Source organism: Ammospiza caudacuta, chromosome 17, assembly GCF_027887145.1.
Source record: "Ammospiza caudacuta isolate bAmmCau1 chromosome 17, bAmmCau1.pri, whole genome shotgun sequence".
In the NCBI taxonomy this organism is placed as follows: Eukaryota; Metazoa; Chordata; class Aves; order Passeriformes; family Passerellidae; genus Ammospiza; species Ammospiza caudacuta.
The window spans coordinates 10,289,308-10,315,171 of record NC_080609.1 but is presented as its reverse complement, the minus strand read 5'-3'; the positions used below and the strand labels follow the sequence as shown (position 1 = coordinate 10,315,171).

The 25,864-nt window shown below is 37.4% G+C and overlaps 1 protein-coding gene across 1 annotated transcript; it reads right to left on the bottom strand.

Moving 5' to 3' along the window:
- Window positions 1-700: 700 nt before the first annotated feature.
- VWA3A (von Willebrand factor A domain containing 3A) lies at window positions 701-25,202 on the bottom strand. The gene is made up of 33 exons (XM_058816177.1): window positions 25,138-25,202; window positions 24,823-24,940; window positions 24,115-24,216; window positions 23,942-24,024; window positions 22,995-23,049; window positions 22,154-22,252; window positions 20,986-21,092; window positions 20,593-20,718; window positions 19,320-19,428; window positions 18,902-18,967; window positions 18,317-18,442; window positions 17,427-17,565; window positions 17,234-17,337; window positions 16,913-16,993; window positions 15,815-15,909; window positions 14,743-14,862; window positions 13,851-13,925; window positions 13,029-13,173; window positions 11,845-12,034; window positions 11,348-11,418; window positions 10,233-10,373; window positions 8,741-8,840; window positions 7,640-7,750; window positions 7,174-7,271; window positions 6,872-7,024; window positions 6,254-6,362; window positions 5,447-5,591; window positions 4,822-4,966; window positions 3,612-3,763; window positions 3,217-3,343; window positions 2,578-2,675; window positions 2,157-2,221; window positions 701-911 (listed from the first exon to the last, which is right to left on the bottom strand). Exons 1-33 carry the CDS (start codon window positions 25,200-25,202, stop codon window positions 895-897), a joined length of 3,537 nt encoding a protein of 1,178 aa, XP_058672160.1. The 3' UTR covers window positions 701-894.
- Window positions 25,203-25,864: the final 662 nt, after the last annotated feature.

Here is a 25,864-nt window from a genome sequence, read left to right as displayed (position 1 = left end):
AGTATCTTAATTCTGAAGTATGACTATTTTTATTATATTACATATATGAAACACCTGAGATGAATTTCTAACCCTCTAAAAGACAACAGTGAACATCTACAAAATACTAGTGAGCTGTCATTACAGAAATCAGTAAAAAACAAACATATTTCACAAATCAACTGATACTGGCAAACATATTTCTAATCTTTCTAGATAGGAAATATATAAGAATAGAATTGCTCAAAAGATAGGCAGTGTCTGGTTATAAAAACACAACCAGGCTACATCAGCAACAGGGTATTATTTTCTTGCATGTCTCATCCAGCTCTAAATTCTTCTTTACTGTCAACACAAAAAGTAAAGAGTCAAAATAATTATTAGCAAAACTTCTCTGTGTAAAAACATGAATTATAAGCTTTGTTTTCTGCACTAAGGTTATTTCTTGGACTTTCTATGCAAAACTGGCATAAAGAATTATTTTCCTAACATCACAGCCATCTGTTAGGGATAATAAGCATCAGTAAAGAATTTTCAAACAACAGACAAAAATGGCAATTTAGACATACCAGCAACTAACTGAAGAAATTATCAATACAATGCAGTAAAAGAGAAACAAAAGTTGTGATCCTGTATCACCACTGATACATACACTTTAAAAATTTCTATTAGCTATATTGAAAACTATCCTCTACTTCTATTTAAACTTTGTAGAGGTCGGGCTTGATTTACTTTGAATCCTGCAAAATCTGCAAGTGGAGTGAGTGCAGCACTTATGTGCAGCTTCCTGTCTTGCCAGCAGTTGTGACAACAAAGAAAAAAAATCATCTTTCTGCTTGCAGCTGGAAGGTGTGAGCACACTTTGAAAAGAAGCAGGTGAATGCTATCATTCCAAACCTCTTCAGCATCTTTTCTTCATCTAAAATTTAATCCTACAAGTGAAGCACATGAATACTTTTAAAAATACAAGTCAAAATATAATAAATGAATGGGCTCCAGGTCACCATTGACAAAACAGTAATGGAAAACCAATACAACTGAAACTAAAAGTAATAAAGTTTCCTTTCTTACATGTTTAATGGGGCTACAGTGCTATGCCCTTTCTGGAGGATTTTAACAGGAATGCCTTCCTGTACACTTCACCAGCAATAGTTTTCCTTGGAATGCTGAGATACAGAGACAGTTGTGGAACACCAGCCTTACCTCTGCATGCCTGTAACAACTTCCTTGCCCCTGTAGGATGGTTTTACATCTGCTCCCTCTCCAAGCATCTCTGGGGAGGGATCAGCCCCTAAATGCTGAATTCTGCAGGCTCAGACACACTCTGACACACTCACACACACCCACTCTTGCACACCAGCTTCCACTCTCCATGAACCAGGCATTCTTAGCCAGCAGGGCAGACTGGATTTTTTTTATTCCTATTTGAATGACTGGGCAATGTTTTTGAACCAAAATACAAACTACAGCTATAGAAACAAGGATTTAAAAAACCCAGTCTTGCTCTGTATCTGCCTCACCCAAGCCCTTGATGAATATCTTGGCAGGCCAACGTTCCCTAGTGCAACTCTGCAGTTGTCTGTGTCCATTGTTTTCCCTCAAACAGCTCTGTGACAAATGCTTCTGTCTGTTTAACCCTGAGAAAGTGCTTCCACCCAGCAATTTCTCTTTTCCTGTGGTTTTTACTTTGCCAATTGAAAGCAGCAAGTTGGCTCTGGGAGAGGTTCAGTTTGCCCAGCTGCCTCTCCCACCACTCTGTAGTGACAGTGCCCTGTTTGCTGAGGATGTCTTTGTATTAGTGGGGACATTTTCCAGTCAGCCTTGTTCATTTAACAGATAAATCATGCAGCCCATACAGCAATTGTTATTTCAGCCATTACACCTGGCTCTAACTCTCTAATGTGCTTAACTGCTTGCTAGACCATGAATAACTACAAATAACTTCAAATACACATCTGCCTTGCTCTTCTCACCCCCAACAGGTTCTCTTTGAACTCTTCTTTGGTTACTTGGGGTTTTACTGTGGACTATCTCAGCTAAGAACTAAAATCACTACAAATATTTCAAATTTTGAAAAAAGTTACTGCTAGAAATGAATAAATTTAATAAAATATTACCCTCCTACTGAAATACATGAACTATACATCAACTATGATGTAAATGTGGTGACTGTTTACCTGAACACTTTTTTTGGAAGCCAGAGTTGTCTTTTTGGTTTGTGTTCCATTTTTCAAGCAATAATCTGTTTGAAAGAAAAACAAATCCCAAAGAATTCCATCAGTTTTTCACAGAGGCACAGAACACCTTGGAGTCTCTGCTTAGCCCTGTCCTTGGGTGACTTTTCAGGTATAATGCATTTGAAAGCTCTTTGCAGGAACTTTTGCCTACTATTCCCATTGAACTGGTGCTTTCTGGGTCTGGGTTGGCAGTTAGGAAGGGTAACAATGAAGAAATATAAATCTTCAATTTAATTGTCCTTCACTCTTATTCTAGACAATTCTCCAGGTCTATTTTTTTATAAAACAGACATTGGGAGTCAGATATTCTTGTCTTCATTCCATGAAATAATAAATACAAAGATTATTTATAAATACTCACCTCCAAGACTTTGCCTGCTTTAAGAAACTTCTAGCTTTTGCTACTTCTTGAGTAAGGTTCTTTAGATCATCTCCTTCAAAGTAAGGGAAAACTGGATTCTGAAAACACAATTAAAATGTTTTAACTTGCACCTATTTATTGTTTTCTGTTTCTCCACCTGAATAAACTGATCCTAAGCTCTAAATTTCCCTACTTGCAGAGAAGCTCTTGGTCTTACAAGGGGAGAGCAGAGCCAGCCTAGACTGAACCTGGCTCTGTGGCAATGCCTGAGGTCTCATGCTGGAGAATTAATGTGCAAAGCACTGTATAAGGATTTTACAGTTAAATGAAACACAAGATGGGAAGGATAAGAAGACAGTAAAAGCTGAAGTTAGCTTAAAAACCCCATGCAGACAACACAATATATTTTTTACTTCTCTTTCAAAACCTATATTGCACTTTGTATTCCTTTCATGGGCTTGGCCACCTCACCAAGGCAGCAGAAAGGCAAAAACAGATATTAAGATTTCTCTTTTTGGTTTTCCTATGAAATATCTTGGAAGTTTTGTATTTTTTTTCGTAATTGTTTGTCTTTTTTAAATTAAGTTTCTCTACTGATGAAGAACTAAGAAACAAAACAAACTGATTTATTGAACATACATCTTCATCATCCAGCCCCTCTGTCAATATTCTGTGTGCTGCTAATTGTCCATCTTCACCTCCAGAGCTGCAGTGGAAGCGCCCTCCTGTTTGGGAAGCAAGCTTCTTCAGGAATTCAACAGCTCCTCTGTTAGCACAAAGTAGAAAACTACTTAGGAAAATTATTTTCTGAAAGCAAGAGCAAAAAAATTTCTAAGAGCTTCTCAAAAATATGACATTAAAACAAATATATTGGAGGACATGATTATAAATTCCTGTATGAAAGGCAGGCCATGGGGCAGAACCTGTGCCAGAACAACCTTCCCCATTACCATCTTGCTAGCACAGACTTCTGACAATGAATAAAGTAGTCATTTTAACAGATTTTTGTTTTGTTCTTGCAAAGTATCATATACCTGTCTGCACAGCTAAAACAAATGGTGTGGATTTTAATATCTTGTTTCTTTATCAATCTTTCAATTTCTTTCAAAATCAGACTGCAACTGGTGTCTGGTTTTCCATCAGTCAATAGATACAGTGCTTCTACACCTTGGAAACTGAGAGCCTTCTGAAAAGCAGAAAATAAGCTTAAATAATTGGTACATTTATATGAAATGTTATACTTCAGAACAAAACCACCATTCCAATGATGTAAGATAGTTTATATTTGCCAATATATTTATATTTGATCATTGACCAACTTAGTTTTGTCTTTTCATTTTCGCTTATTAGGGAAGGGGATCAAGGATATAAATTTGAAAATTTAAGTTGATCATTTGTAGCATAAGACAACATATTTATAAGCAGGGCATTGCCACAAATTGACTCATTGAAATAAGAAAGTTAACTGGTTTTGGACAACTACAGACAGAAGATTTTTACATCATATTTTATGGGAGTTAAAGTTGTTTAATGTCTGAAAAGCAGGCTCACTAAGACTTGAATGAATATTAGGAAAATTTGCTACACTAATTGACTCAGTAGACATCTCTGTAATATACACATCTTGCAGCTCTACTGAACTTCATTCATGATGAATGCAATAACATTTATTTAGAGATTGTGCAAGGTTGTCTGGAAGAAGAATCATTCATTAAAGGCAACATTTCCTTTTGGATTCCATTTTTAAATCTCATAAAACTGAAAGTTCAGTTTTAAGTTATCATTACTAGTTGATTTCTACACTGAGGATTTTTATAGGAGAAAAGTTTCTTCACCTGTTACTGAAGTTCAAGAATTGTACTCAAAACCCATGAGATCCCAACAAACCCTGCTTATTTAAAACCCTGTTTGGGTCAGAGCAACATAGCACAGCCACAGCTGTACATAAACAGCAGTTTGAGCAACTGGCTATTTCCCCTCTCCAGTATTCTTTGAACACAAATATTAAAAATACTATTGATACTGGTATTTGACTTCTTTTTAAAACTTAGTATGAGCAATTAATTTGAGTATCTATGAGCCCTGGGGCCAGAAACAGTGACTTGATTTCTGAGGTGTTCAGTGATTTGCATATAAAGATGTTGTACACTTTGACAGCATCATTTCCCCAGGATGTCACCAGTGAGGTTGGAATTGTTTTACCCCCACAGACAGGCTGTGCTCCCCAAGCTGTGGCACACCAACCTGCAAAGCTGCAAGGATGCAGGAGCTGCCATGAGCATGGCATGTGGCAGCCCACTGCACAGCATCATGGCAGCTTTCATCAGTTGCCTCTACAAGATGCTCTTTCCAACTCTCTGTATTTTCTGCAAATCTCAGCAGGTTAAACCTGAGGAGAAAGATGACCCACAACATTTAACCCTAACCAATACAATGAGTCACTTTGGTAAGACAGTTTTGAAATAAGTAAATACATTAAATTAAAAAAAACCCCAAACACAAGCCCAACAGTAAAAAAACCCAAACCCAACCACACCCCCTATCAAAGATCCTGGTGTTGGATTAAGCTCTTCAGCATTGGAAAAGTCAAAAAGCATATCTTACTTTCCATGAACAGAGAATCTGTGGGAATGCTGAGCCTAAAAGGGTAAACAGCATCAGCCCACAGCAGAGGCTCAGATCTTAGAGAGTTTACAACTTAAAACTGGTAAAAGCAACAGAAAAAGCAGTTCTTGTCACATGCACATTATACTCTAACATACAATAATTACTGGAATTGTGTTTCAGTGCTGTATCACTGTAATTATTAAGCAATCTGATTACATAATAACGAGTGCAGATTTCAGTCTTTATCAGTAATTCACCATACCTGACTTCATTTTTTCTCAGCTGTTCCCAGATAAGGGAGGTAAGTTCTTTTGTGACAGGTGGCAGGTATGGGCCCATGGAACCAGATGTATCAATCAAAACACAGACATTTGTTTCTACAATGGTACCAAACCATCTTCTGCTTCCTGGGCCACAACATTAAAACCAATTAAGAGTTATTACATAGGCTTGTTTTATAGAGCTAATGTAAATTTTCATTCTTTAGGGTAATTCTGGGCACATTTCTACATAATTAAGTCTAATCCAAGTGGCAATTACATACTTGAAAGGTTAACAATAGAAAAGTGTTTGGCCATTTCAAAACTAGCACTATCAAATATTAATTACTAGCTAATTGTAGCAACTTGCATTAAATAATTTGTGCTTTACAATCCAGTAAAAAATTAAACAATTTCCTGAGAAAGATCTTGATGAGCAATAGAGAGATCAAAACAGTCTTCACCAGTAGTGATGCTGAATTTCTAAGCAGGGCACATTCTAAGCAGAACATGCAGAAAAGCTAATTTTGTTTGTGTATGTTCCTGTATATATTCTGTTGATAGAAAGTTTCTACTCTATTCACAAAGACCAAAACCTAATTATTTGTCAGCAAGCAAGATGTTTATCAGTTGCACAGATGCTGAATTCTCTTGTATTGACAAAAATAAGTTTTACCTTTCAATGAAATGCAAGACAGAGAATCTTTATTCACACTGAAGGTTCAGAGCTACATTCAGATCCATCCTACCAGAACAGCAGACAAGAAGGGTTTGTAGATATTTGACAGCAAACCAGAGGCACACAATACCTGAGAGGAGCCACTGCACTCTCTGGATGTAGCGCTGCAGCACCTTCTCCAGCTGCTCTCTGTAGGTTTCCAGCTCTCTGGGCTGAAACTGCAGATGTTTCACAACCCCCTGGAAAAATTCAGTTTGTACAAGAGCAGCTCACTTCAGGAAATCTGAGCTGAGCTGCTATATGTGCAATGCTGGCATTGGACACCAGGGAGATGTTTGTCTTTTTCTCTATGAAACATGGTAAAAATTCTGTGACTCTGTTGCTTGCACTTAATTTTCTGTGCTTCTCTCCAGTCATTACACAAACTGAAACAATCAAGACCCAATTTTCCCCGTTTCAACTCACACATGATTTTGATAAATTTTACTTAAATTTTAAAAATTATTTTTCATACTGTATGAATGGAGGAGATGCTACACATTCTAAAGAACATGCAGTTTGGACTTCTAACATGCTAAATGGTTTTTTTTTGCAGTGAATAAAAGACCCTCTCTAGCTTGCTAGTGGAAGTATGATTTAGAAAGAACAGGGAAGAGTGGAAAGAAGTCAGAAAAATCAATCAACATTCACTAAACAAATACAAAGCTTTTCAATAATGCAGGTTTACCTGACATCTGCAAAAACCTACATTGATTTCTGCACTGGGGAAGATAGAACAGTATTTTGCTGATACTTTCTTGTGCAGAGACTCCACAGTTGTCTTCTGGTGGGTACAGCTTGGACCAAACATCAGTCTGGGCAATTCCAGGTTAAGCTTTTTAATACTGTACTTGGTCAGCCACTTGTAAGACAAACAAATAGAGCAACTGATTGTTGGCAAATATCAGAACAGTTTAAGTAATAACACATTGTACAGAATCACAGTTAACATTTACATTAATTCAGATGGATAGTTCCAAAATGGCAATTTATTAGTAAGGAGAAAAATACCTCTTTGCTTGAACAGATTTCCTCTTCCTCTGGCAATTTGACAGAGCAAACAGATTTTTTTACACACACTGCCTTGGGATATCTCTGATATATTGTACCTATTTAAGAAATGAACAAAGTATCTAAAAAATCACTTATTCAAAAAAATTGTCACCTTCAAAAGATTCTAAAGCAAATCTCCTGTAATCAACTGAACCATGTTCACAGGGTTTTTCCTTGGAACACCTTCAACCAAAAGATCCCAAGGGACTTTACAAAAGAAAAAAACCTCAAAAACCAGGCAAAAAGTTCCACCCACCTGCATCTAAAGTAAAAATCCTTACCACTGTTTGGTAAGTGAAACTCTCTCCCACTCACTGTTCAGTTCAAGGCACCCTGGTTATCAGGCACTTACCATCCTGCCAGTTTTATAATAGAAGTGCTGATAAGAAAAGGGCTTCACCCATCCCATCCTGATAACACATACCCACATTTCTTCCTTCTTCAGTGTAAAATGCAGACACAGAAAGCTCTGGCTGCTTCCTGGGTTTGTGCTTTCCTTTATTCTCAGTCTGAGGCCATTCTTTTACTGTTTGTGCTAAAAGTAAATAATAGATTAAAAACCTCATTAATTTAGCTCAGCTGGATAAAACTCACACAAGCAGAACCCAACCCTGTTCTTCTCTTCATATATTCCTATTACCACAATTATATATCCTTCATTTTCTTTGATACTGATTAAAAATATTACAGCACTATTTCAGCAGCTTTCATAGAAATGGAACTTTTACAAATAAGAAATTGCCATTAGGAAGAATGTCACAGGAGTTAGTTTGAAAAAAACTGGAGGTTTGAACAAACATAATATTTGTTGGAGAAACCAGTTAACTTTGTACAGAGCACCTCAGATGCAAATATGAATCGAGATTTCTGAACACTGCTACATATCAACATCAGGAGATTTGAAGACTCAAATTTAATATAAAGAAAAATAAACTGCAAAAGTTAGTGATGATACAAAGAAAAAACTCAGAAAAATAAAAAAGAAGAAATGGAGAAAAAATTAATTTGCCTTTAAGGGCCCAGCAGTAACTGGAATCAGTTTAAGAGCTTTCATATACCAGGAGCAGTTGGAAGAGTTAGCACTTCACACAACCTGACACTGCTGTTGTGCTTTTCCTTCATTACTAGATCACAAATAAATCAAGTGGAACAGCATATTTATTAAAATGGGATCTAAGATTTAGTGGCAATGTATACATTGAACTAATAGCATAATAAATGTCTGAACAGCTGAGCCTGATGGCATTTCCTGATAGAGGTCAGGTATTCAATCCCAGGACCTGGAAATCATTGCACAGCTGTGCAGAGTTCCTTCCTTGCACAGGGTAGAAGCAAATGAGGTAAATTACAGCTAAAACTCATCCCAAAGGAATTCCAAAACAAGCACGATGGTTCCTATAAATTTGATTAAAGATTACAATTCCAGGTGTTTCTAAAATCTTAATTTAAATCTCTAACTTAAATACTGCCTTTTAAGCAAAACCCAAAAGAAACTGAAGACAAGAAGCCCCTAATCCATTCAGACCTGGTGGAATTCCTGCTTTGGCACTAGGAGGATGCCATGCCTGTGCTCTTACAGGAGTATTTCTCTCTGCACCATGGTTGTCTTTAACATCCTTAAGCACCTTTAATAACAAAAAAAAAAGTAAAAAGTGCTTCAGGTGGATCATAACTGCATTATTCTAAGCTGGAACTATGCTACTTTATTATTTAATTCCTGCTTTACTCTGGCTTTGACAAATCCACAGAGTGCCATGACAACACATTAATTTTCAGTTTCTTGCTGGGTTAAATAACTCTAATGGCTCTGTTTTAATTTTCTTGCCAATATCATCTGCTCCCATAAACCTGAAGACTAACACCTACAGGGAGAGGAGTTTGGACCATGTTTGCCACCTGAAGGAGCAGCCTAGTGTGGTAATGGCCTTGCTTTCTAGAATATACAGCATTTAGTATCTTCCTCAGCATTTTAGTGACTATTGAAAATCTAGTGCTGACACCAGTAATTTCTCCTTTGGGCTTGGCTTATCCCTCTAGGGGCTGAGCAGCCTGCTAAACAGCACAAGCACTTGTTTAACCCTACTGTAGGACAAGACTTGCTGTGACACTGAGCCTTCAAGCAACTGACATCTAATTTAACATACAGCTCTACTATAAATATCACCAAACATCTGTGGACAACCCCATACCCCTTTTCTACAAGTTTAATCCCTGCAAAACTGTGTTCTCTTGTCATCTCTGAGTAATTAGTTTCTCCTGCAGTTGTGAAGAGGTGTTGAGAATATGTCACTTTGGATAAAACACCCTGGAAGGCCTACAAAGCCTTTGCAACATTCCCACACCTACATTCCCATTTCCTACATTCCCACACCTACAAAGCCATTCCCATTGCAAAGATGAGAACTGAAAGTTCCAGCAGACACTGGCCCTTTATGCATATTCCAGATGTGCACACCTACTCAAAACAGTCAAAATTAACAAACACCAGCAAAATCCCAGGGGATTCAGTAGTGCAGCTCCACAGAAATGAGCACAGCAGGCAGGAAACAAATCCTGAATCCTGTTTTTGTTTTATGCTGGCTCTCTGTGAGGTCAAAGCCATGCTACTGAGCTGCAGCTGTCTCATCTGTAAATGAGCAGAACATCATAATATTCAGTATCCTCTAGAAGGACTTGCAAAATAGATGTAATTTGGTAAAGCACATTTCTGCTTTACCTTTGTTTCCATTAAACATTAATTTTTAAGGTCAGAGGAAAGATTATTTAGACACCTTTTGACACTACAGTGTCATTATTCCATTATAATTAATTACTTAGAATGATGCACTTTTTGGTATATGGAGCATTTTGAATGCAAACAAATTCAAAGTACTATCTCAGTGCTGCTCTTATTTCTTCAAATTTTCAGCTGAGCATTTCTCACACAAAGACCAACATCCAATAGCTGGGTAGGATCTTTAATTAACACACAGCATATTAAAAGTGGGACAATTTCAAACCATTCCATCCAGACTCACAGCTGTGGCTTTAGGAGATGGCACCTTCTGTGGGTTTTTTTTCTCATTCCTCATAAGCACATCTGAGTCTCCTTCTGCTGTGAGGGGTTTCACAGACTGATTTCCTGAGCGCTGCTTTAAGGACTGCACCAGGAATGCACACTGAAATGGAAATCCACATTGCTTAGTAATTCACATACATGGAATTTAAGGAAATAACATTTCAAAGACAGGTATTTACTACTATAATAATAAATAATATTCCTATCTGACAATGCTTAACACCTCTAACTGAGCAGAAACCCCTTTGTGCTGTGCTTGCCCAAACACTCTGTATGGAAACCCTTCCTGCTCTGGGCAAACAGACTAAACCAAAAGGCAGCAGTGTACATGAACCAAGGCTGGAACAAAGTGGAAGATGGTGAACCAAGTATATGCAACATGACAACTAAGTATTTTTAGGTGTCACTGAATAGCTAGCAGCTCTTCTTTTAAAAAAATCCAACTTTTGTGACTCAGACTTGCATCCAAAAGGGTTCTCAGCCCTCTGGACAAGGCTCTTACTGTAGATCTCTTTCTACTCACACTTTTATAAGAAGCAGGCACCACACTGCCAGGCTGGCTACACTGCTGCAGTTATTCTGTTGGACAGCTTGGGAAAAAAGTTATGTACATGGAATATGGTGAGATAGTCTAGTTCTACACCCTCAGTACACCTGAGAAAACAACTGGTTTAGAATTATCAAAGCCACTGTGCTGATTGCCCTCCCTATACTGGGACTTACAAGAATGTAATGTTATTTTTTTGCATATAACATTTATAACTTTATTATAATGAAGAATTAATTTATTTGAAAATAATTCATCACAGGATTGGCAACAAAAAGGAGAATCACTTGAACTGTAAACTTGTATTTGGTATGGAATCATGGCTACTCCAACACCAGTCCCTGCAGTGCTATTGTGCAACTGCTTTCTAGTCCATATTTACTCTGTGGTCATTAATCTCACACTCTAGAACATTCCTGCTCATCATAAAAGAATTTTGTCCAAAATCCTGAATTGTCAGCTGAACAAACACTGTTGAATTTTTTTAAGAAGAAACAAGTAATTTAAAAAGTTCTATGAATTCATACCTTTTGGGAGTAGTTCTTTGCTTTTTCCATTTCAGACATAATACTGGTAATATCATCACTTTCAAAAATACCTGATAATCAAATAGATGCTAATTAGCATGGGTTTCTTAAAGTGGACAAAATAAGTATTTTTTAAAATGTACAATTTGCACCATATGCTAAATACTAATGCAGAGAATCAAAAAACCTTTGTTTCCTGCAAGCCTGATCATCTGGACTTATCATATTAATGACTATATTTTAAAGCATCTTTAAAAAGGCTAACAGAAAATGGTGAATTCAAATGAAGGAACAAAAAAATTCCTTCATTAAGGCTGCATTATAATATTCTGCAAAGTGGCTGAAGGTCTCAATAACACTATGACCTGGGTTATACATCTCAGTGCTCTCAGCATATCATAGAAAAGTAAACTACTTGATTTCGGAGTAAAAAAGCATTAATGAATATTATTTCATTAATGAAAAAGAAGTATGTGCTGACTTTCCTTTGCTCATACCTGTTTCTCCAAACCAGTGAAACCTCCCACTGGCTGCCTGCACAATTTCTTTCAAAGCACTGGCAGTCTCCCTGGGGGTGGCATAGCGGGCTGGGATAATCTCAGTGCCCTCTGTTCCGCTGAACAGACAGACATGGAGCTGCAAATCCAAACCTCCACAAGCCTCAGCCACATAAGCACTGATTGTGTGCTGTAAGACAGACAGAAAGAAACATCAGGGGTGAGCCTCTACCTCAGACAAGCTTCCATCTGCTCCACTGGTTCCTGAGTGATGTCCAAGTGCTCCCAGTTGGAGCAGCTCAGAACAGGAACATGCCCTGAGTGGTGCAATGGCTCCTCAGTCCATGCAGACACACAACAATGGTCACTATTGCTGCCTACAGGGACAACAGCTCCACTGCAGGCAGGGGCTGAGCTGGGGTGCATTTGGGAACCAAAGTCAGATTGTGGACATCAATGTAGCTGTGCACTGAAGCAAAATAGGGATGAAACTGTCCATTTGTCCCTCATTTTCTTGTCAGCCATATGGGCTTTAATAATTTCTTATCTGCCCGGAACTTCCAGAGGTTTGGTGACAAAAGGAGGAGACACCTCACTGCACACACATAAAAACAGGGCTGTGCACACAGCTTAGTGGCAATGGAGCACATTGACTACAAACATGGATCCAGGCAAGGGATTACTGGGATAAAAACAGCAGCTCTCTCTACACAGTGTGCTATGGAGCTCCACTGGAAAATATTTTTGAATAATTTTGTATTATTTGGATTGTATTGTATGTTTGAATAATTCTGTACATGAATTGTACAGAAATGGTAAATTACAAAAAATCAGTTTGCTCCAACTTAGAAATCTGAAGCAAAATGATGCCCAGAGCTGGAATGGGAAAGGAAACATAAAAGCATGTTTTGAATTTTCTATAAATAATTAATAATTGCTTCCTTCAACACATGATTAACAATTGCCTAACTAATATGACTAACATGACTAACATTGATTAACTAATAGAAATGGAAGTTTGGGATCCTGACAGTTGTGCTGCCTTAGGTATGTAAAGGGGGAATATTTTGTCAATGAACTGTGATTGGCTATAAGGGAAAAAGGCATGGGGAAAAAAGATAAAAATAAAGTTGATATTAGATTTGATAGGAACTTAGAGAAAAGTTGCCTATGATGACACTCACTGTTTCCTGATCAGGTATTCCAGTAGTCAGCAGGTAGAGTCCCTGTGATTTGTGTTTATCTTTGTCTTTGAAGTCAACTTCCACAGCTCTTCTGAGGGCACTCATGAAATTTCTACTGCCCTTGCACTCCAAGCTCAACACCCACCTAAACCAAGATGTTTACAGTTCAAAGAATGAAGAAACAAAAGCTCCTGTTTCTGTTCAAAGCAATGAGGAGAACTAAGTGTCTTAAATAACACTGCACTGGAGTCTAAAATGTTTGAAAATGACAGAGAGCAAACCCTGATTATATAACAAATTATTTGTTCTGGTTTCTGTATTGCCAGCATAGCAAACTAGATTTTAAAGTAAGAGACAAAGCATAAAGAGTAAAAAATTCTCTCCTCATTTCACATGGAAAAATATTAATGCAGTAGAACTTACAGAAACAGAAACGAAACCAGAGGTATAATGAGAACACAGAAGATGTGACTCCACAAACAGAAAGCAGGGATTTTTTCCAAAGCATGTGGGAAAAACCCCATTGTTTAGCTCTCACATCCCAACTGAACTTGAAACAGTTTTCAATTCTCCATGTAACCTCTTCACTCCTTATACAGACACTTGTGTATTTGTACATAGATATTATATATACATATGAAACATAAAGTCACCCCAAGCTTATTAACTTTTAAAATGCTATTTTCACAAGAAACTACTATGAACAATCACTGTAGAACATGGCAGCCTGTTTTTGTAACATGATAAACTCACACAATTTTTTAGTTGTTTGCAATTTTTCCCTGTGAAATTCACATACACAAGATAATTATTTGATCCTACCTCCAAGCTTTTTCTAAGTTTTCTGGTTGGGAAGGACACAGTTCCTGCTGCCAAGGCACAATGTCACTCCCAAATCTTTCACAGAAAGATAACAGCAATTAATTTTCATATTATCGTTTAGAACAAGCAAAAAGATAAAATAAATTCACAGATGAAGAAAAATCTCATTTAGGGTATTACAGATATAAAACTGCCCGATGTCAACTATTTTCTATTGGAAACCATTTAATTATCCACATTTATCCATCACCCAAGGTTTATTTGATTTTCTTTCCTGATTAGGATCACAAATGAGCTGGGAAGAGCTCAGAGGAAGGGCTGTGAAGAAGGAACTCCAACCCTCAGCTGCTGCCTGTATCTCTCTTGTGGGATAAGGGCTCTGTTCTCACACCATGTCAGGAACTCCATGAGCTGCTGGTTCTTAGTGTTACCTGCCAGAAACCTGCCCAGCAGCTGTGCCACATGTTTCTGCCTGCCAGTGCTGAGTACAGAATTTTACCACTATAATATATTAAACAGCATTGGAGTTACTGTAAAATTTAAAGGGTGCTCTCAGTTATGGCACCTGAGACATCAAGATCCTCTTCTGGTGTGATTCTGACAGGTGAATTAATACTGTTATGAACAATATAGCAGGGTGAGTATTTGTTACAGGTATGATGCAATCAGTTCCAGTGACCCTCACCCAAAAAAGTGATTTTTAATTACTAATCTGGTCTCCATATATCTGATTCATGCACTCACCCAATAAGGACCAATCAGTGCTAGTTTTGCAAATACTTCACTAAAAAACATTAAATACTAAAATATGCCTATTAGTAACTAATCTCTCATACTTCTTTCGTTGCAATGCACTACAGTTATTTTTAAAGACTCTTAAATAGTTACTTACGCTATAATATTGAAGCAATCCTTATTTGACATTTGTTCTTCAAGCAAAAGTCTCAAACAGTGTTGGATATGAGAGATGTAGGCAGAGTTTGTCACTGATATATCAACAAGTACAACCACCCTGTAGAAGAAAAATGCTATTCATTAAAAAAAAGAAAAATGTCTTATTTAATTATGTATTCTTATCTTTAGTGCACTGTAACTTGTCAGGGAAAGTATCTTCTACCTATGGATCATGCTGTATAAAGACTGAATCTATTTAAGAAAAAATTCTGCAAAATATCAGGTGATATTTAAAAAATCAAAATAGCAACAGTAATGGAAACTTCTGTCTTTCCTAAACTATGGAATAATCAGGGTACTGGCTACTTGTTCAGGAGCCATTAATGCTCCGGGACCCCAAACAGCTCCTCCCCTTCTCTGTACTCGAGTATCTAAAACCCTCCTGGAATGTGTGGATGTTTGCCACATGGAGAGTTATTGGATATTTCACTCTCCTGTCCCAGGCAGCACTCCAGGAACATTAATGGAACAGTAATATGGACAGTAATATGGAATATTACTCCAAAGACAAATGGTGAAGGTTTCTCTCAGCTCATCAGTGCCAGAGTGGTTGCTCAGGTATGGACTGACTGATGCTATTGAGCACACTAAACTCCTGTTTAGAGGAAAGGGTTAATGAGGAGCTGCTCAGCATGGCCAGTTTTGAGGGTTGCTTGCAGAGACAATGCAGGATGTCTACAGTTAATGGACAAGGGATAATTTGGGAGCAGCAGTTTTGGAAAGACCCACAGGTGTGATGGACAGTCTGTGGGATGTGAGTTCCCAGCACAACAGAGTGGCCAGATGGGCTCATTCAATCCTTAACCAATGAGCAAGTAAATCTCTAGTAAGAGGGGCCTCAGCTACCTTCCTTTTGTCTGAAACTCCACATTCAAGGCTTGTAAACAGGAAAAACAGAAAATGTGCAACTGAGGTTGGGTAAGGCCTCAGACAAAATGTAAATAAACACCTTCCTCAAACACATTAACACTTCAAACCTCACAAGAAAACCTCCAAAATCAATACAATACCTTCTTTCACAAACACTTCCCCATATTCTTCTGCTAGCAACAGATAGCCAGTCAATTCGTTTCTCATAGATTCTTACCATTTTAGCAAGGACTTTCTATGCATAAATAAAGAAAATTTATGTTAAAAATAGAAAGTTCAAGTCTTTTACTACCAAATGCTTAGGACAGAAATAACATAACAGCATAGTAATAAAAAAAAATTCATTCACTTAGATAGCAACATTTCATTCTTAGTGCAGATAAGAAAACACAGTCCATGAGAAAAACATACAGTGATAAAAAAGCAACAAAGAATTTAAAGGTCTGTATCCCCACTTCACTTTTCCTCTTGCCACCATATTCTAAAACAGTGTTCAGGCATATCAAGAAAAGAAACAAAAGAACTTTAAAATTACAGTTTTTGTAAGCTTACCTTTTTTTCAATAGCAATTTTAGGCAGCGTTCATAACAAAACACATCATTTAACATAAACACAATATCCTCAAACACATGTAATTCTTTAACAATAGCAATTTGATATTAAGGTAATTTGTCCAAACTTTATGCACCATGACCTTTCCAAGTCTATGTAGGTGTTATTTGAGGGCATATCAAGCTAGAAAAGGACACTGAACTCACAAAGAAAACTACAATTTAGCATGCACAAATCTCCCAGTGAGCAAGAAGCCACAGAAGCTGCTTTTCATTTCAGCCACTTCACACCCTCCTTTTGGAATGGCTGTAGAGTTCCACAGACTTCACATCACTCCCACTTTAATGGATTATTTACCCTGCCTGGAAACATTGCCATAGTCCTTTGTCAGGACTGCCAGTGAAGTGGGAAAGAAAAAGGACTAAGAAAAAGACCAGTATATAGCAAACACCCCCAGACAGCTTCTCTTTCATCAAACCTGCCCCACTGTCTGATGATCTGCATTCTGACCAAGGAGGAAATCCTCAGCCATCACCTCTGCCTGTAAGAATCCCAGTGGCTGCAGACACACATGGACAGCTGTGTGCACAGGAATCCCTGCAGCACTTAGCTAACAAGACAATTAATGAGGAATAAGTAGATGGTGCTCTAGCCCTGACAAAACCACATCATGTTAGACAACTCACCTGATAGTTGTACAGTACTGGCAGGTCAACATGGATATTTTTTACAGTTCCATCATACCACTCAAACTGCATCATCACTTTCTAGAAGGAGAAGTGGAGTTAACTGTTTACAGAATCCAACATAAGATTGACTAACATGGAATTTCTTCCTGGGTCATTCTTAAGAATGACATGAAATATTTGAGTTGAATCTATGACTCAAATGTCAGTCTTTAGAATTTCAGCTGATTTAAATTAGAAAGATGTAGCAATAGAAATAAAAAAAAAATAGAAAGAAAAAAACCCCACAAACCCAGGGAAAAAAAGTTCCTCTTCACTTGCCTCATGTAGAGTTGATGACACTGTTTTTTTAAGAATAGGTACAAAATCTTCCACAGGAGAGAAAGCATTGGGAGCCAGAACTTGATAAAGGTCTAACTTTTTAGCTATAGGAAGAAAAATATACATTAAATAAAACACATTGTGTGTCTTTAATTCATGTTTCATACCTGTCAAGCTTTTCTTTCTGTGCTACCTTTCAATCCATAGGTCTTTAACCAGTCTGCTGAGGTTTTGGCCAGGATGCCTGGTGTTTGAATAACTAATGGTGCTTTGTGCCTTGGAGGCTTTGGGAAGAAGCTAGAAGGTGCTGAACTTGCAAATGCTGTGGAAACCTAAAACAGATTTCAAGAAAAGCTCTTGAAAGTTTTAACATAATTTATTTTTACCCTCAATTCAAAATATCCAGCATGGAATCCTGGTGAACATAATTAAAACTGAAGTGCTGGGATTCCAACAAGCAAAACACTTTGAAAGTAGCTATCAGTGGTCCTCCTAAAAATGGGTTTTTACTGGGGATATAGAACCTTCTAAGCAATTCCAGAGTGACTTCTGCTCCATAGGTAGTTCTACACAGTCCTTAGTAACTATGGGATTGGAAGAGAGAAAAAAAATAATTATGTTCAGCATAGGAAGGATGAGGGGAAATATAATTAGAAATTTTATTCACAAAAAAATTCCTCCCAGACTTGTATAACAGTGCTAACAAGACAAGCCCTTGTAAGTTTGCAATGGATTTAAATGTCCAGCTAAATCACACGGGAGGAAGTATCTTTGCAGCAATTTAAAGGACAGCTGCAACTGCATTTATATGATTGTGCACAGAGTTAGGCTGGTGCTCTTAAGATTCCCATTACAGGGATCACAGGACAATGTTCTATTAATGCATTTTGGAGAATATTTAGTAAAATGTCTCCTTTACCGATTTTATTATTAATTTGCTCTTAACAATGGATTTTCAATAGAGAATACTCAAGGTTCACATATCAAAATACCTGATCAATCATACAATTTTTTTCATATTGTGGACACTTAATTTCTAAACCTAATTATTCAAAGTACACCTGAAAATAAAAATATACATACATCTGCTCTTTTATTACCAAGCAAGCCACCAACTCTTCTTTGAAAACTCTGTTTGATGCTCTTGAGTAGGTCCTTAGCCTTCTGGGTTTCCTGAAGTAGCAGATGAAAATCACTGCTATCAAAATTCTGCAATTATAAAAACAAATGGGGAAAAATAAGTTAACTATTGTTCAAACACCAACTGAAAGCAGCTTTCTTACTTTACTTTGCAAACATCAATACAAGACTGCCTATAATGGCAGAATTGAGTGTGAATGCATCTAATGCTCTGCATATAAATTAGTAATAATTTATAAACAAGATATTACTTTATTACTTTGAATCACTCTACAGTAAGCCACTGCTTTTATCAGCCATAAGTCAGTAAACAATAACTGCAGGATTTATTGCACTTTTAGGGAATGTTTTCAGTTGCAGAAAGAATTAACCACAGGATTATTGAGCACATCCTCAGCATTTCTATGACAGAGACTTTCAGCACTAATTCTTACCATCAGCTTCTACCCAGGTGATAATTATTTTACCTTCTCAAAGTGAAGAATCAGCAAGAGAGAAAAATGCTTTGCCTCTCTCCCTGTCACCTACCTCTCCCTGGGAAGAGTAACAATGATAACGGCCTCCTACAGCTTCTGCAAGGTTCTTTAGAACTGCCTACATATAAAAATAGGAAGAGAAACAGTTACCTTGATTTGATAGTCTCTTTTGATAATGTGGTTTGTTGTTATTTAGTTCTCAGTAGAGACAGAAAAAGAATATTTGAGATACGTGTAGTGAGAAAGCCAAAATAATTATGTTTCCATCATTTGCTTACCAGTCTTATTTTAATATGGCTGAAAAACTGAGTAAAGCAAGTTACAAGATGATGCTCCAAACAACTTTTTTCATATGTCCAAATATGCTCTGAAGAGAAAAGAACACTAATTCAAGAACTCTAGGTTAGCTTCCCCACAAGTTTATGAGAGAAGTTTATTTCAGCAAGTTCAGTATTAACACAATTACTTACAAGAGAAGCAGGGCTGCTGCAATCATATGTAACAGTGTGAATCTGCACTTTTCTCCCCAGTGTACACTGCTGTGCATAATCACATAATATTTCAAGAGACTGGTCAGGGCTGATTAAAAAAGAAAAGAAAAATATGTTAACAATGGCAGTAATCAAATGGGGGAAAAAAGGCTACACTGAAGAAGATATGGAAAAAAAAACTGGGAAAGAAATAATAAATCATGGGAATTATTTAGGTATTTAGCGTTATCATGCTTTTGGGGAGATTTTCTCTCCCTCCTTCAACCACTACTGAGATGTCATTACTGGAGCTTGGTTCTGTCATGAAAGTCTGGATGATAACAAACCCACTGGGATTCTATTTCCATTCAGAACAGCTTGTGAATGAAATGTTTTCAAGTATTCCCTGCTAGCCCTGAAAGCTGAAGATCAGGAGTTGTGCCTTTGCCACTGTGACAGAAAACCTTTCAGCTCTGGTATGTAGGGATGTCCTGTTTCCAAAGGCACCAAAAAAAGTAAAACTTTGCTTTATGTTTAGAACTTAGTGTCCCACACAGCTGTCATTTCCTGAGCTCTGATGGCTACCAAAAACCTTTCCTTGCAGCTACACTTCTGTCAAGGACAGAAATTAGGGAATTTTTCACATAGTATATGAACTTCTGGTTTCTGTTCTGAGCAGATCTAAGCAAAACTTGGAACCTTGTAATCATCACTGTGTGTTCAATAATATCTGAAATTTAAGTTCAATTACTCTAAGTATCAATCTTGCCAAGCTTACACCATCCCTTTTTGCACATTTAAAATAAAATACAATTAGTAAACTAGGAGTAAGGTAACACTCCTAGAATCCTTATTGTAGTCTTTTCCTTGTAAGCCCAACTCCAATATTGCAATTTTCAAATTATAACCGAACTGCCTTTGAATGCTTATAGCTATTTTCTAGCAAAATCTGTCTGATCCTCTAATCTTCCCAAAGATGTGGACTCTTTCAGTGACAGCTTTAATGACATTTAATTGGTGTAAAACTAGAGCTAGCAGGCTCTCAATAGATTACTGTGATAAGTGATCTGCAAAGGAAATACATACCTTCATAACAGAAATGAGATTTATAAATAGTAAAAAAGGGAAGAAATAAAGGAATTCAAAGGTATATACTAAAAATACATAATACATGGATCTTGAGTTTTCTATTTATTTTTGTATCAAGTTCAGTTTCCTGTACCAATCCTGTATCCAGGTTAAATGTGGTTGTTAAGACAGAAGACGAACTTACCAGCTTCCTACAATAAGGACCAAGGAATTCAGGTCTCTCATTGCAAGGACATGCCTCAAGGCTTTCAGCAAATTGCAGCCTTGACCAGGCTCCAGCTCTTGCACCCACTGTCTTGCTTCATGTAGCCTGGGAAAGGGAAGACAAAAAGAATATTTAGGTGCTAAATAAGATAGATCACAAGGATTACTACAAACCACAGGAGCAGCTAAGATATTTTATATGTGAAAACCATCTTGAAACCACTGATCACATGTCAAATTCATTGCTTTTCTCCCCTCTTAAAATCAGTGCAGGCACAGGATGAAAACCACTATTACCTAAATGAGATTGCTCAAATGAAATGGAGATCTTGTCTGAAACACCTTGATTTTTCAGAGAAATTAACTTACTTACACATGAACATTGATGGTTTTTGGAGTCTCCCACAGTGGTGAAATTTCTGTACTGAATGAGAGGCAGTACAATTCCTTCTTATAACAAAGCTGCTCATCTATTAAGCACTAATAAATAAAAAATTATGAATGCATTACTATCCATGCTGCTTCTGGCAGGGTTATTATGTAAAAGATTAAAAATAGTAATTTCCTAAAAATAGTTACAGCAATATTTTCAGTTACCACTAAAAAAGCTTCCAAGAAAAACTCATAGAGATTCAAATATTTGGTAAGGATAGAGACAAAACATGCAAACTCATGGCATTCCAAATAATTTGTTAATGGGACAAGAGGCAGGGATATATATGTTACTGGTACCAGTTTTTCTCTTCAGCTGATGACCACATGAAACAGCAGTGATCTAGAATGCACAGTCACACACCATGCAATTTCTAAAAAATGGTTACCTCACAATCATGGATAGGGCTAAACAATAGTTCACATATTCAAGCTAAGTAAACCAGACTGTGGAAACTGAGTTTTCTTGAAGGAGTTTTATTTGAAACACAAAAATAATATAAATTGATGGTAAAAAATTCCTGTGGGAAACTGAATTGTACCAAGCGTCAAATATAGACACTAAACCAGCTACATTATATCCATACATATACAATCCTACATATTCCATCCTTACTGCAAAAGTTTTCTAAAAACAAAGAGCACAATAAAGGACAAGTTTCTTCTGAGAAGACAGAAAATGATTAATTCACCAAGGTTCTGACAAAAATTGTGAAGTGGGCCTTACTGTGACAAAAGTTAACTTAAAGGAAACTATATTTAATATAAATATTTCTATGTACAATTTGGTTCTACCTTTTACAGCTGCTTTTGTTAAGCAAGTTTATTCCACAGAGAATGCTGATAGAATTGAAAAACTAACAATAACATTTTTCTTAATTATATTTTGAAGTATACTGGATGTGTTTTGATTTGGATCTGTGTTGGCCATTAACAAATACTACACTTTCAAAGACATTTGGAGCACACTTTTCTACAACAGAAAATTTCTATTCTGTTTTACATCAGGATTTTAAGCTGATTGTTTTCTATTTGGTTCCTGGCTTCTAGTTCCACAAAAGCTTGATTGGTATGTTAAAATAGACAACATTTGCTTTACTATTACTTACCAAAAGGTTCTTCTGAAAATCCAACAGTCTAGGTCCATAACTCAAATGAGACACATCAACCAAAAGTCCAACTTTAGTTCCTTTTATGACACCGAACACCTTTGAAAAGTCACTGTAAATATTATCTTATCTACAGTTTAATAATTTTACTGTTTATTCTTACAACACCATTTTTAGATCAAGCATTAGGTATTTATTTTAATTTTAAACTTTTTAGCATAAAGATGACAAAGTCAAGGAGGAAAAGAAGAAGAGAGAAAAAGAGAGTCCTACTGGCTCCCAGTTAATCCTTACCAGGAATCATGTTACCTTCTTCCCAAGACAACTTATTAATTACTTGAGAGGATGAATAAAAAAAACTTTGTCCCCTTCAGGCTAAATCAAGCAACTTTGTGGAAACCAGATTTTGGAATGCTGCATCTTTTCCTATTCCCTTCAGGAGGGAGTTACATCTGAGCACTGGCACTGCCAGGCACAGTGTGAGGGAAAAGCTGTGCAAGGGTGGGCACAATGAACCACAAGAAGCCCCACTCCAGGCAGAGGTTAAGCTCAACATTGTCTGCTCCCATTTAAATTGTGCTGAGAGGACCTGATGACTAAGACTGCAAAGAGAGGAAAAGAGTAAATCCAGAAAGCAGAAAACTGCATGCCAATGAAAGGTCAGGAAGAACAATCCACTGTCAACATCACTGCATATAATGTGGAACTTGTAGTAAATAAGGAAAATTAAAAAAAAAAAAGGCTTTCTGGAAGCCACTTTTCACTAGTATTCAAAAGTTAATTTAGTCTTTAATGCCATATGGAGTTTCATTCTAAAATTATACTGCAAAGCTCAGGTTACCTTTCTGCTGTCCTGCAGCAGCCAGTGAATTCGGTGCTGATAGAGTTCAATCACTCTGACAAAGGGCAGAGCACACATTAACTACAGCATTCTCTCACATGGGTGTCAATGTAACAATCAACACCTGTCTTCATCACAGCCCTTTCTCACAGGTGCAAACTCTGTGAGAGACAGGTGTTCTAAAACATGTTAAATATGCCCTTACACAACTGGTCATTGCAGGGCTCACCACTTAAATACTTCTTTCCCTAAAGCAGAACAACTTCCAACAGTTTAATATTATAACCTGGGGTAAAACAAAATGCTTCCTGTCCTCTAAAATTGTTTGACTTTAACCAATGGATTTTTAATTCCATGCACATAGTGTCTACAAGTTGGCAAACAGAAAGTTTAAGCCAACATTTTAAAGGGGCAAATGCATTTTGCTTTCTCAAAACAGAAAAGCTGCTTCTGTTTTATAAAGCCTGACACAGTGAGGTATGCTGAAATGGCAGCACTCTTATCAATTGTGAAGATTATTTTACAGCTTATTGAACCTATAAATTAAATTATTTAAGTTTCTTGATTTTATAGATTTAAAATTCACTTTGAATACTTTCAATTTCCATGTTACATCTGCATCCATGGCTTGAAGCTAATCCAAGTTTCATGAGTATAACCCCCAGTGACACAGTGTTACATATGGAAACCTGACCAGGCCCTGGCTGCCTTTCTAAAATGAGCAAACAGCTTCACATCAACACCTGGCTGATAAACATCTTCCATAAAAAACCCCAACCCTCAGCTGCAGTGACATACAATTATTCCTTAATCTCAGCAGGAAGGATTTAATGTTGAGATACTCTGAGGCGCCCAGAGACAACAAATTAAGATTTAAGGTAGTGTCTACAGTAATGGAGACACAGAATTAGTTACACATCAAAGCAGTAAAGAAGATGGATACTTACTCAGAAAGCCTGGATTCAAAATCAGCAACAGACTCCTCTGTAAACTCCATCACTTCACCACCATTTCCTGAATTCCTGGAGCACTATGCATGGTTAACATCAGAGATGCACACAAGTTAAGACTGACTAGAGAAAAGGCAGTGTACTTACAAAATAATATTGTCTTCATTTACCAGATACTCTAATGTTAATTGCAAAGATTCCAAACTGTAGCTTTTTATCCATTCTTCTGTTGTTTGCACCTTTTGAGACTGTGTTTTCTTCATTTGTTCTCGCTACAGATCAAGTGAGAAAAAATTACATGCAGTATGAGAAATTAAATGTGCTGTTTAAATGTGACAAAAATCTAATCCTAAGAAGAGTTGCTGTTAGGCAGTGCATGTCCAAGAACATAATTTTACGTAGTGGAATACTCTTCTGAATGTGGGATACAAAGGAAAAGAAACTTTCACAACACCCTCAGACTGTGAGCTAAAGGAAGGGAATAAAGAGCTTAGTTTAGAGCAGACAGGAATGAAGACAAGAAATAGGAGAGATTAGTAAAAGAATTAGTGATTTACCAGAGAGGAATAAAAATAAGCATCTCCCAAATATGACACAGAGTTTGAACTTGGCTTCTGCCTTTTGGAGGAAAAATGCAGTATCAACAGCTGATCTCATTTATTGTTTTACCCAATTTGTTGTCAGATTAATCTCTGCAGAAAAACTACATGCAGTTTCTTGACATGAGTGATCACACCATCAAACTGTCTGTGTATATATGCAAATGTATGTAAGGAAGCATATTAGTTGTCTATCAGTTTATTTATTCCCCACTGGGAATTTATAATGGATCTGCATTACTGCACCAGCTGCTCCATTTTGCAGGAAAACTCGCCTACCAGCACATCTTGTGTCTTGCTGCTATGTGTTCCCAGCAATGCATTATCTGGTCCTAGAGGAGGCACAGTAAAATCTTGCCCTGGTGGATGATCACCCTGTTGATGGAATTTTGTCAACCTACAAGACAATAATTTTATGAGAGCAATTCATTACCCATAAAATTCCTCTATTGTCATAAAGTAATTTCAAGTTTTTTTCTGTAGGAACTGCTCTTTGACAGTTGTTTAAGCATTAAGGTAATATATGATGTTTTGAAGGGATACAGTATATACTTTACATGAAGTCTCAACTAGATTTTGTAATGGTTTCCTCACCCAATTTTTTCCAAATATTGATTGTTGTCCAACAACCATGCCATTTTCCTGATGTGTGTATCCATTACATTAATAAATTTAGCCTTGTTAAAAATAAAAAGAAAGCATTAGAGCAAAAAAAAGTTAAAATCTTCAGGAATAAACACTATTAGAAACGTATTAATATTGTCAGCAACTTCAATGACAATTTATATTGTATGTGGGACAACAGCAAACTAAAAAATAAAGAGAAGTTACAATTATCCATTTATAGAAAACACACTTAGGATCTGTTCTGCAGAGCTGCTTGTTAATGGATTTTATGCAGGTAATTATATGCGTGCACAGCCGCTGGGACACCGGCTACAGAGCTCAACCAGAAAAAGAGATTAACCACAGCAAAGCCCAGCGCGGCGGCGGGAGCTGAGCCAGCCGGGCTGGCAGCGGGTGGGCGAGCTGCCCTCGGCTTTGGGCGCGGTACGAGTCAAGCAAAAACCATTAAATCCCGGTTTTCCCTTGGCTGGGCTCCACGCCTCCCCCCGGCCCAGGCCACCCGGGCCCTGCGGCTCACAGCGGGTGTCAGCGCAGCCCCAGCCTTCCCCGAGACCCCGCTCACCTCACGGGGGAGGAGCCCCGGGTCCCCGCGGTGTCCCGTGCCCGAGAGTCACCTCACCCCACCGGGGAGAGACCCCTCGGCCCCTCCGACCCCGCACCGCCTGATGAGACTCACCTGACGGGGGAAAGGCTC

What these genes read in the sequence shown, in the direction of transcription:
- VWA3A (XM_058816177.1), bottom strand. Translation starts at nt 25,202, where the DNA reads ATGGATACACACATCAGGAAAATGGCATGGTTGTTGGACAACAATCAA. An exon ending in GCAAGACACAAGATGTGCTG is followed by an intron (nt 24,217 to 24,822) that starts GTAGGCGAGTTT and finishes CTTGATCTGTAG; the next exon opens with CGAGAACAAATGAAGAAAAC. An exon ending in AAGCAGGCAAAGTCTTGGAG is followed by an intron (nt 2,222 to 2,577) that starts GTGAGTATTTAT and finishes TCTTTCAAACAG; the next exon opens with ATTATTGCTTGAAAAATGGA.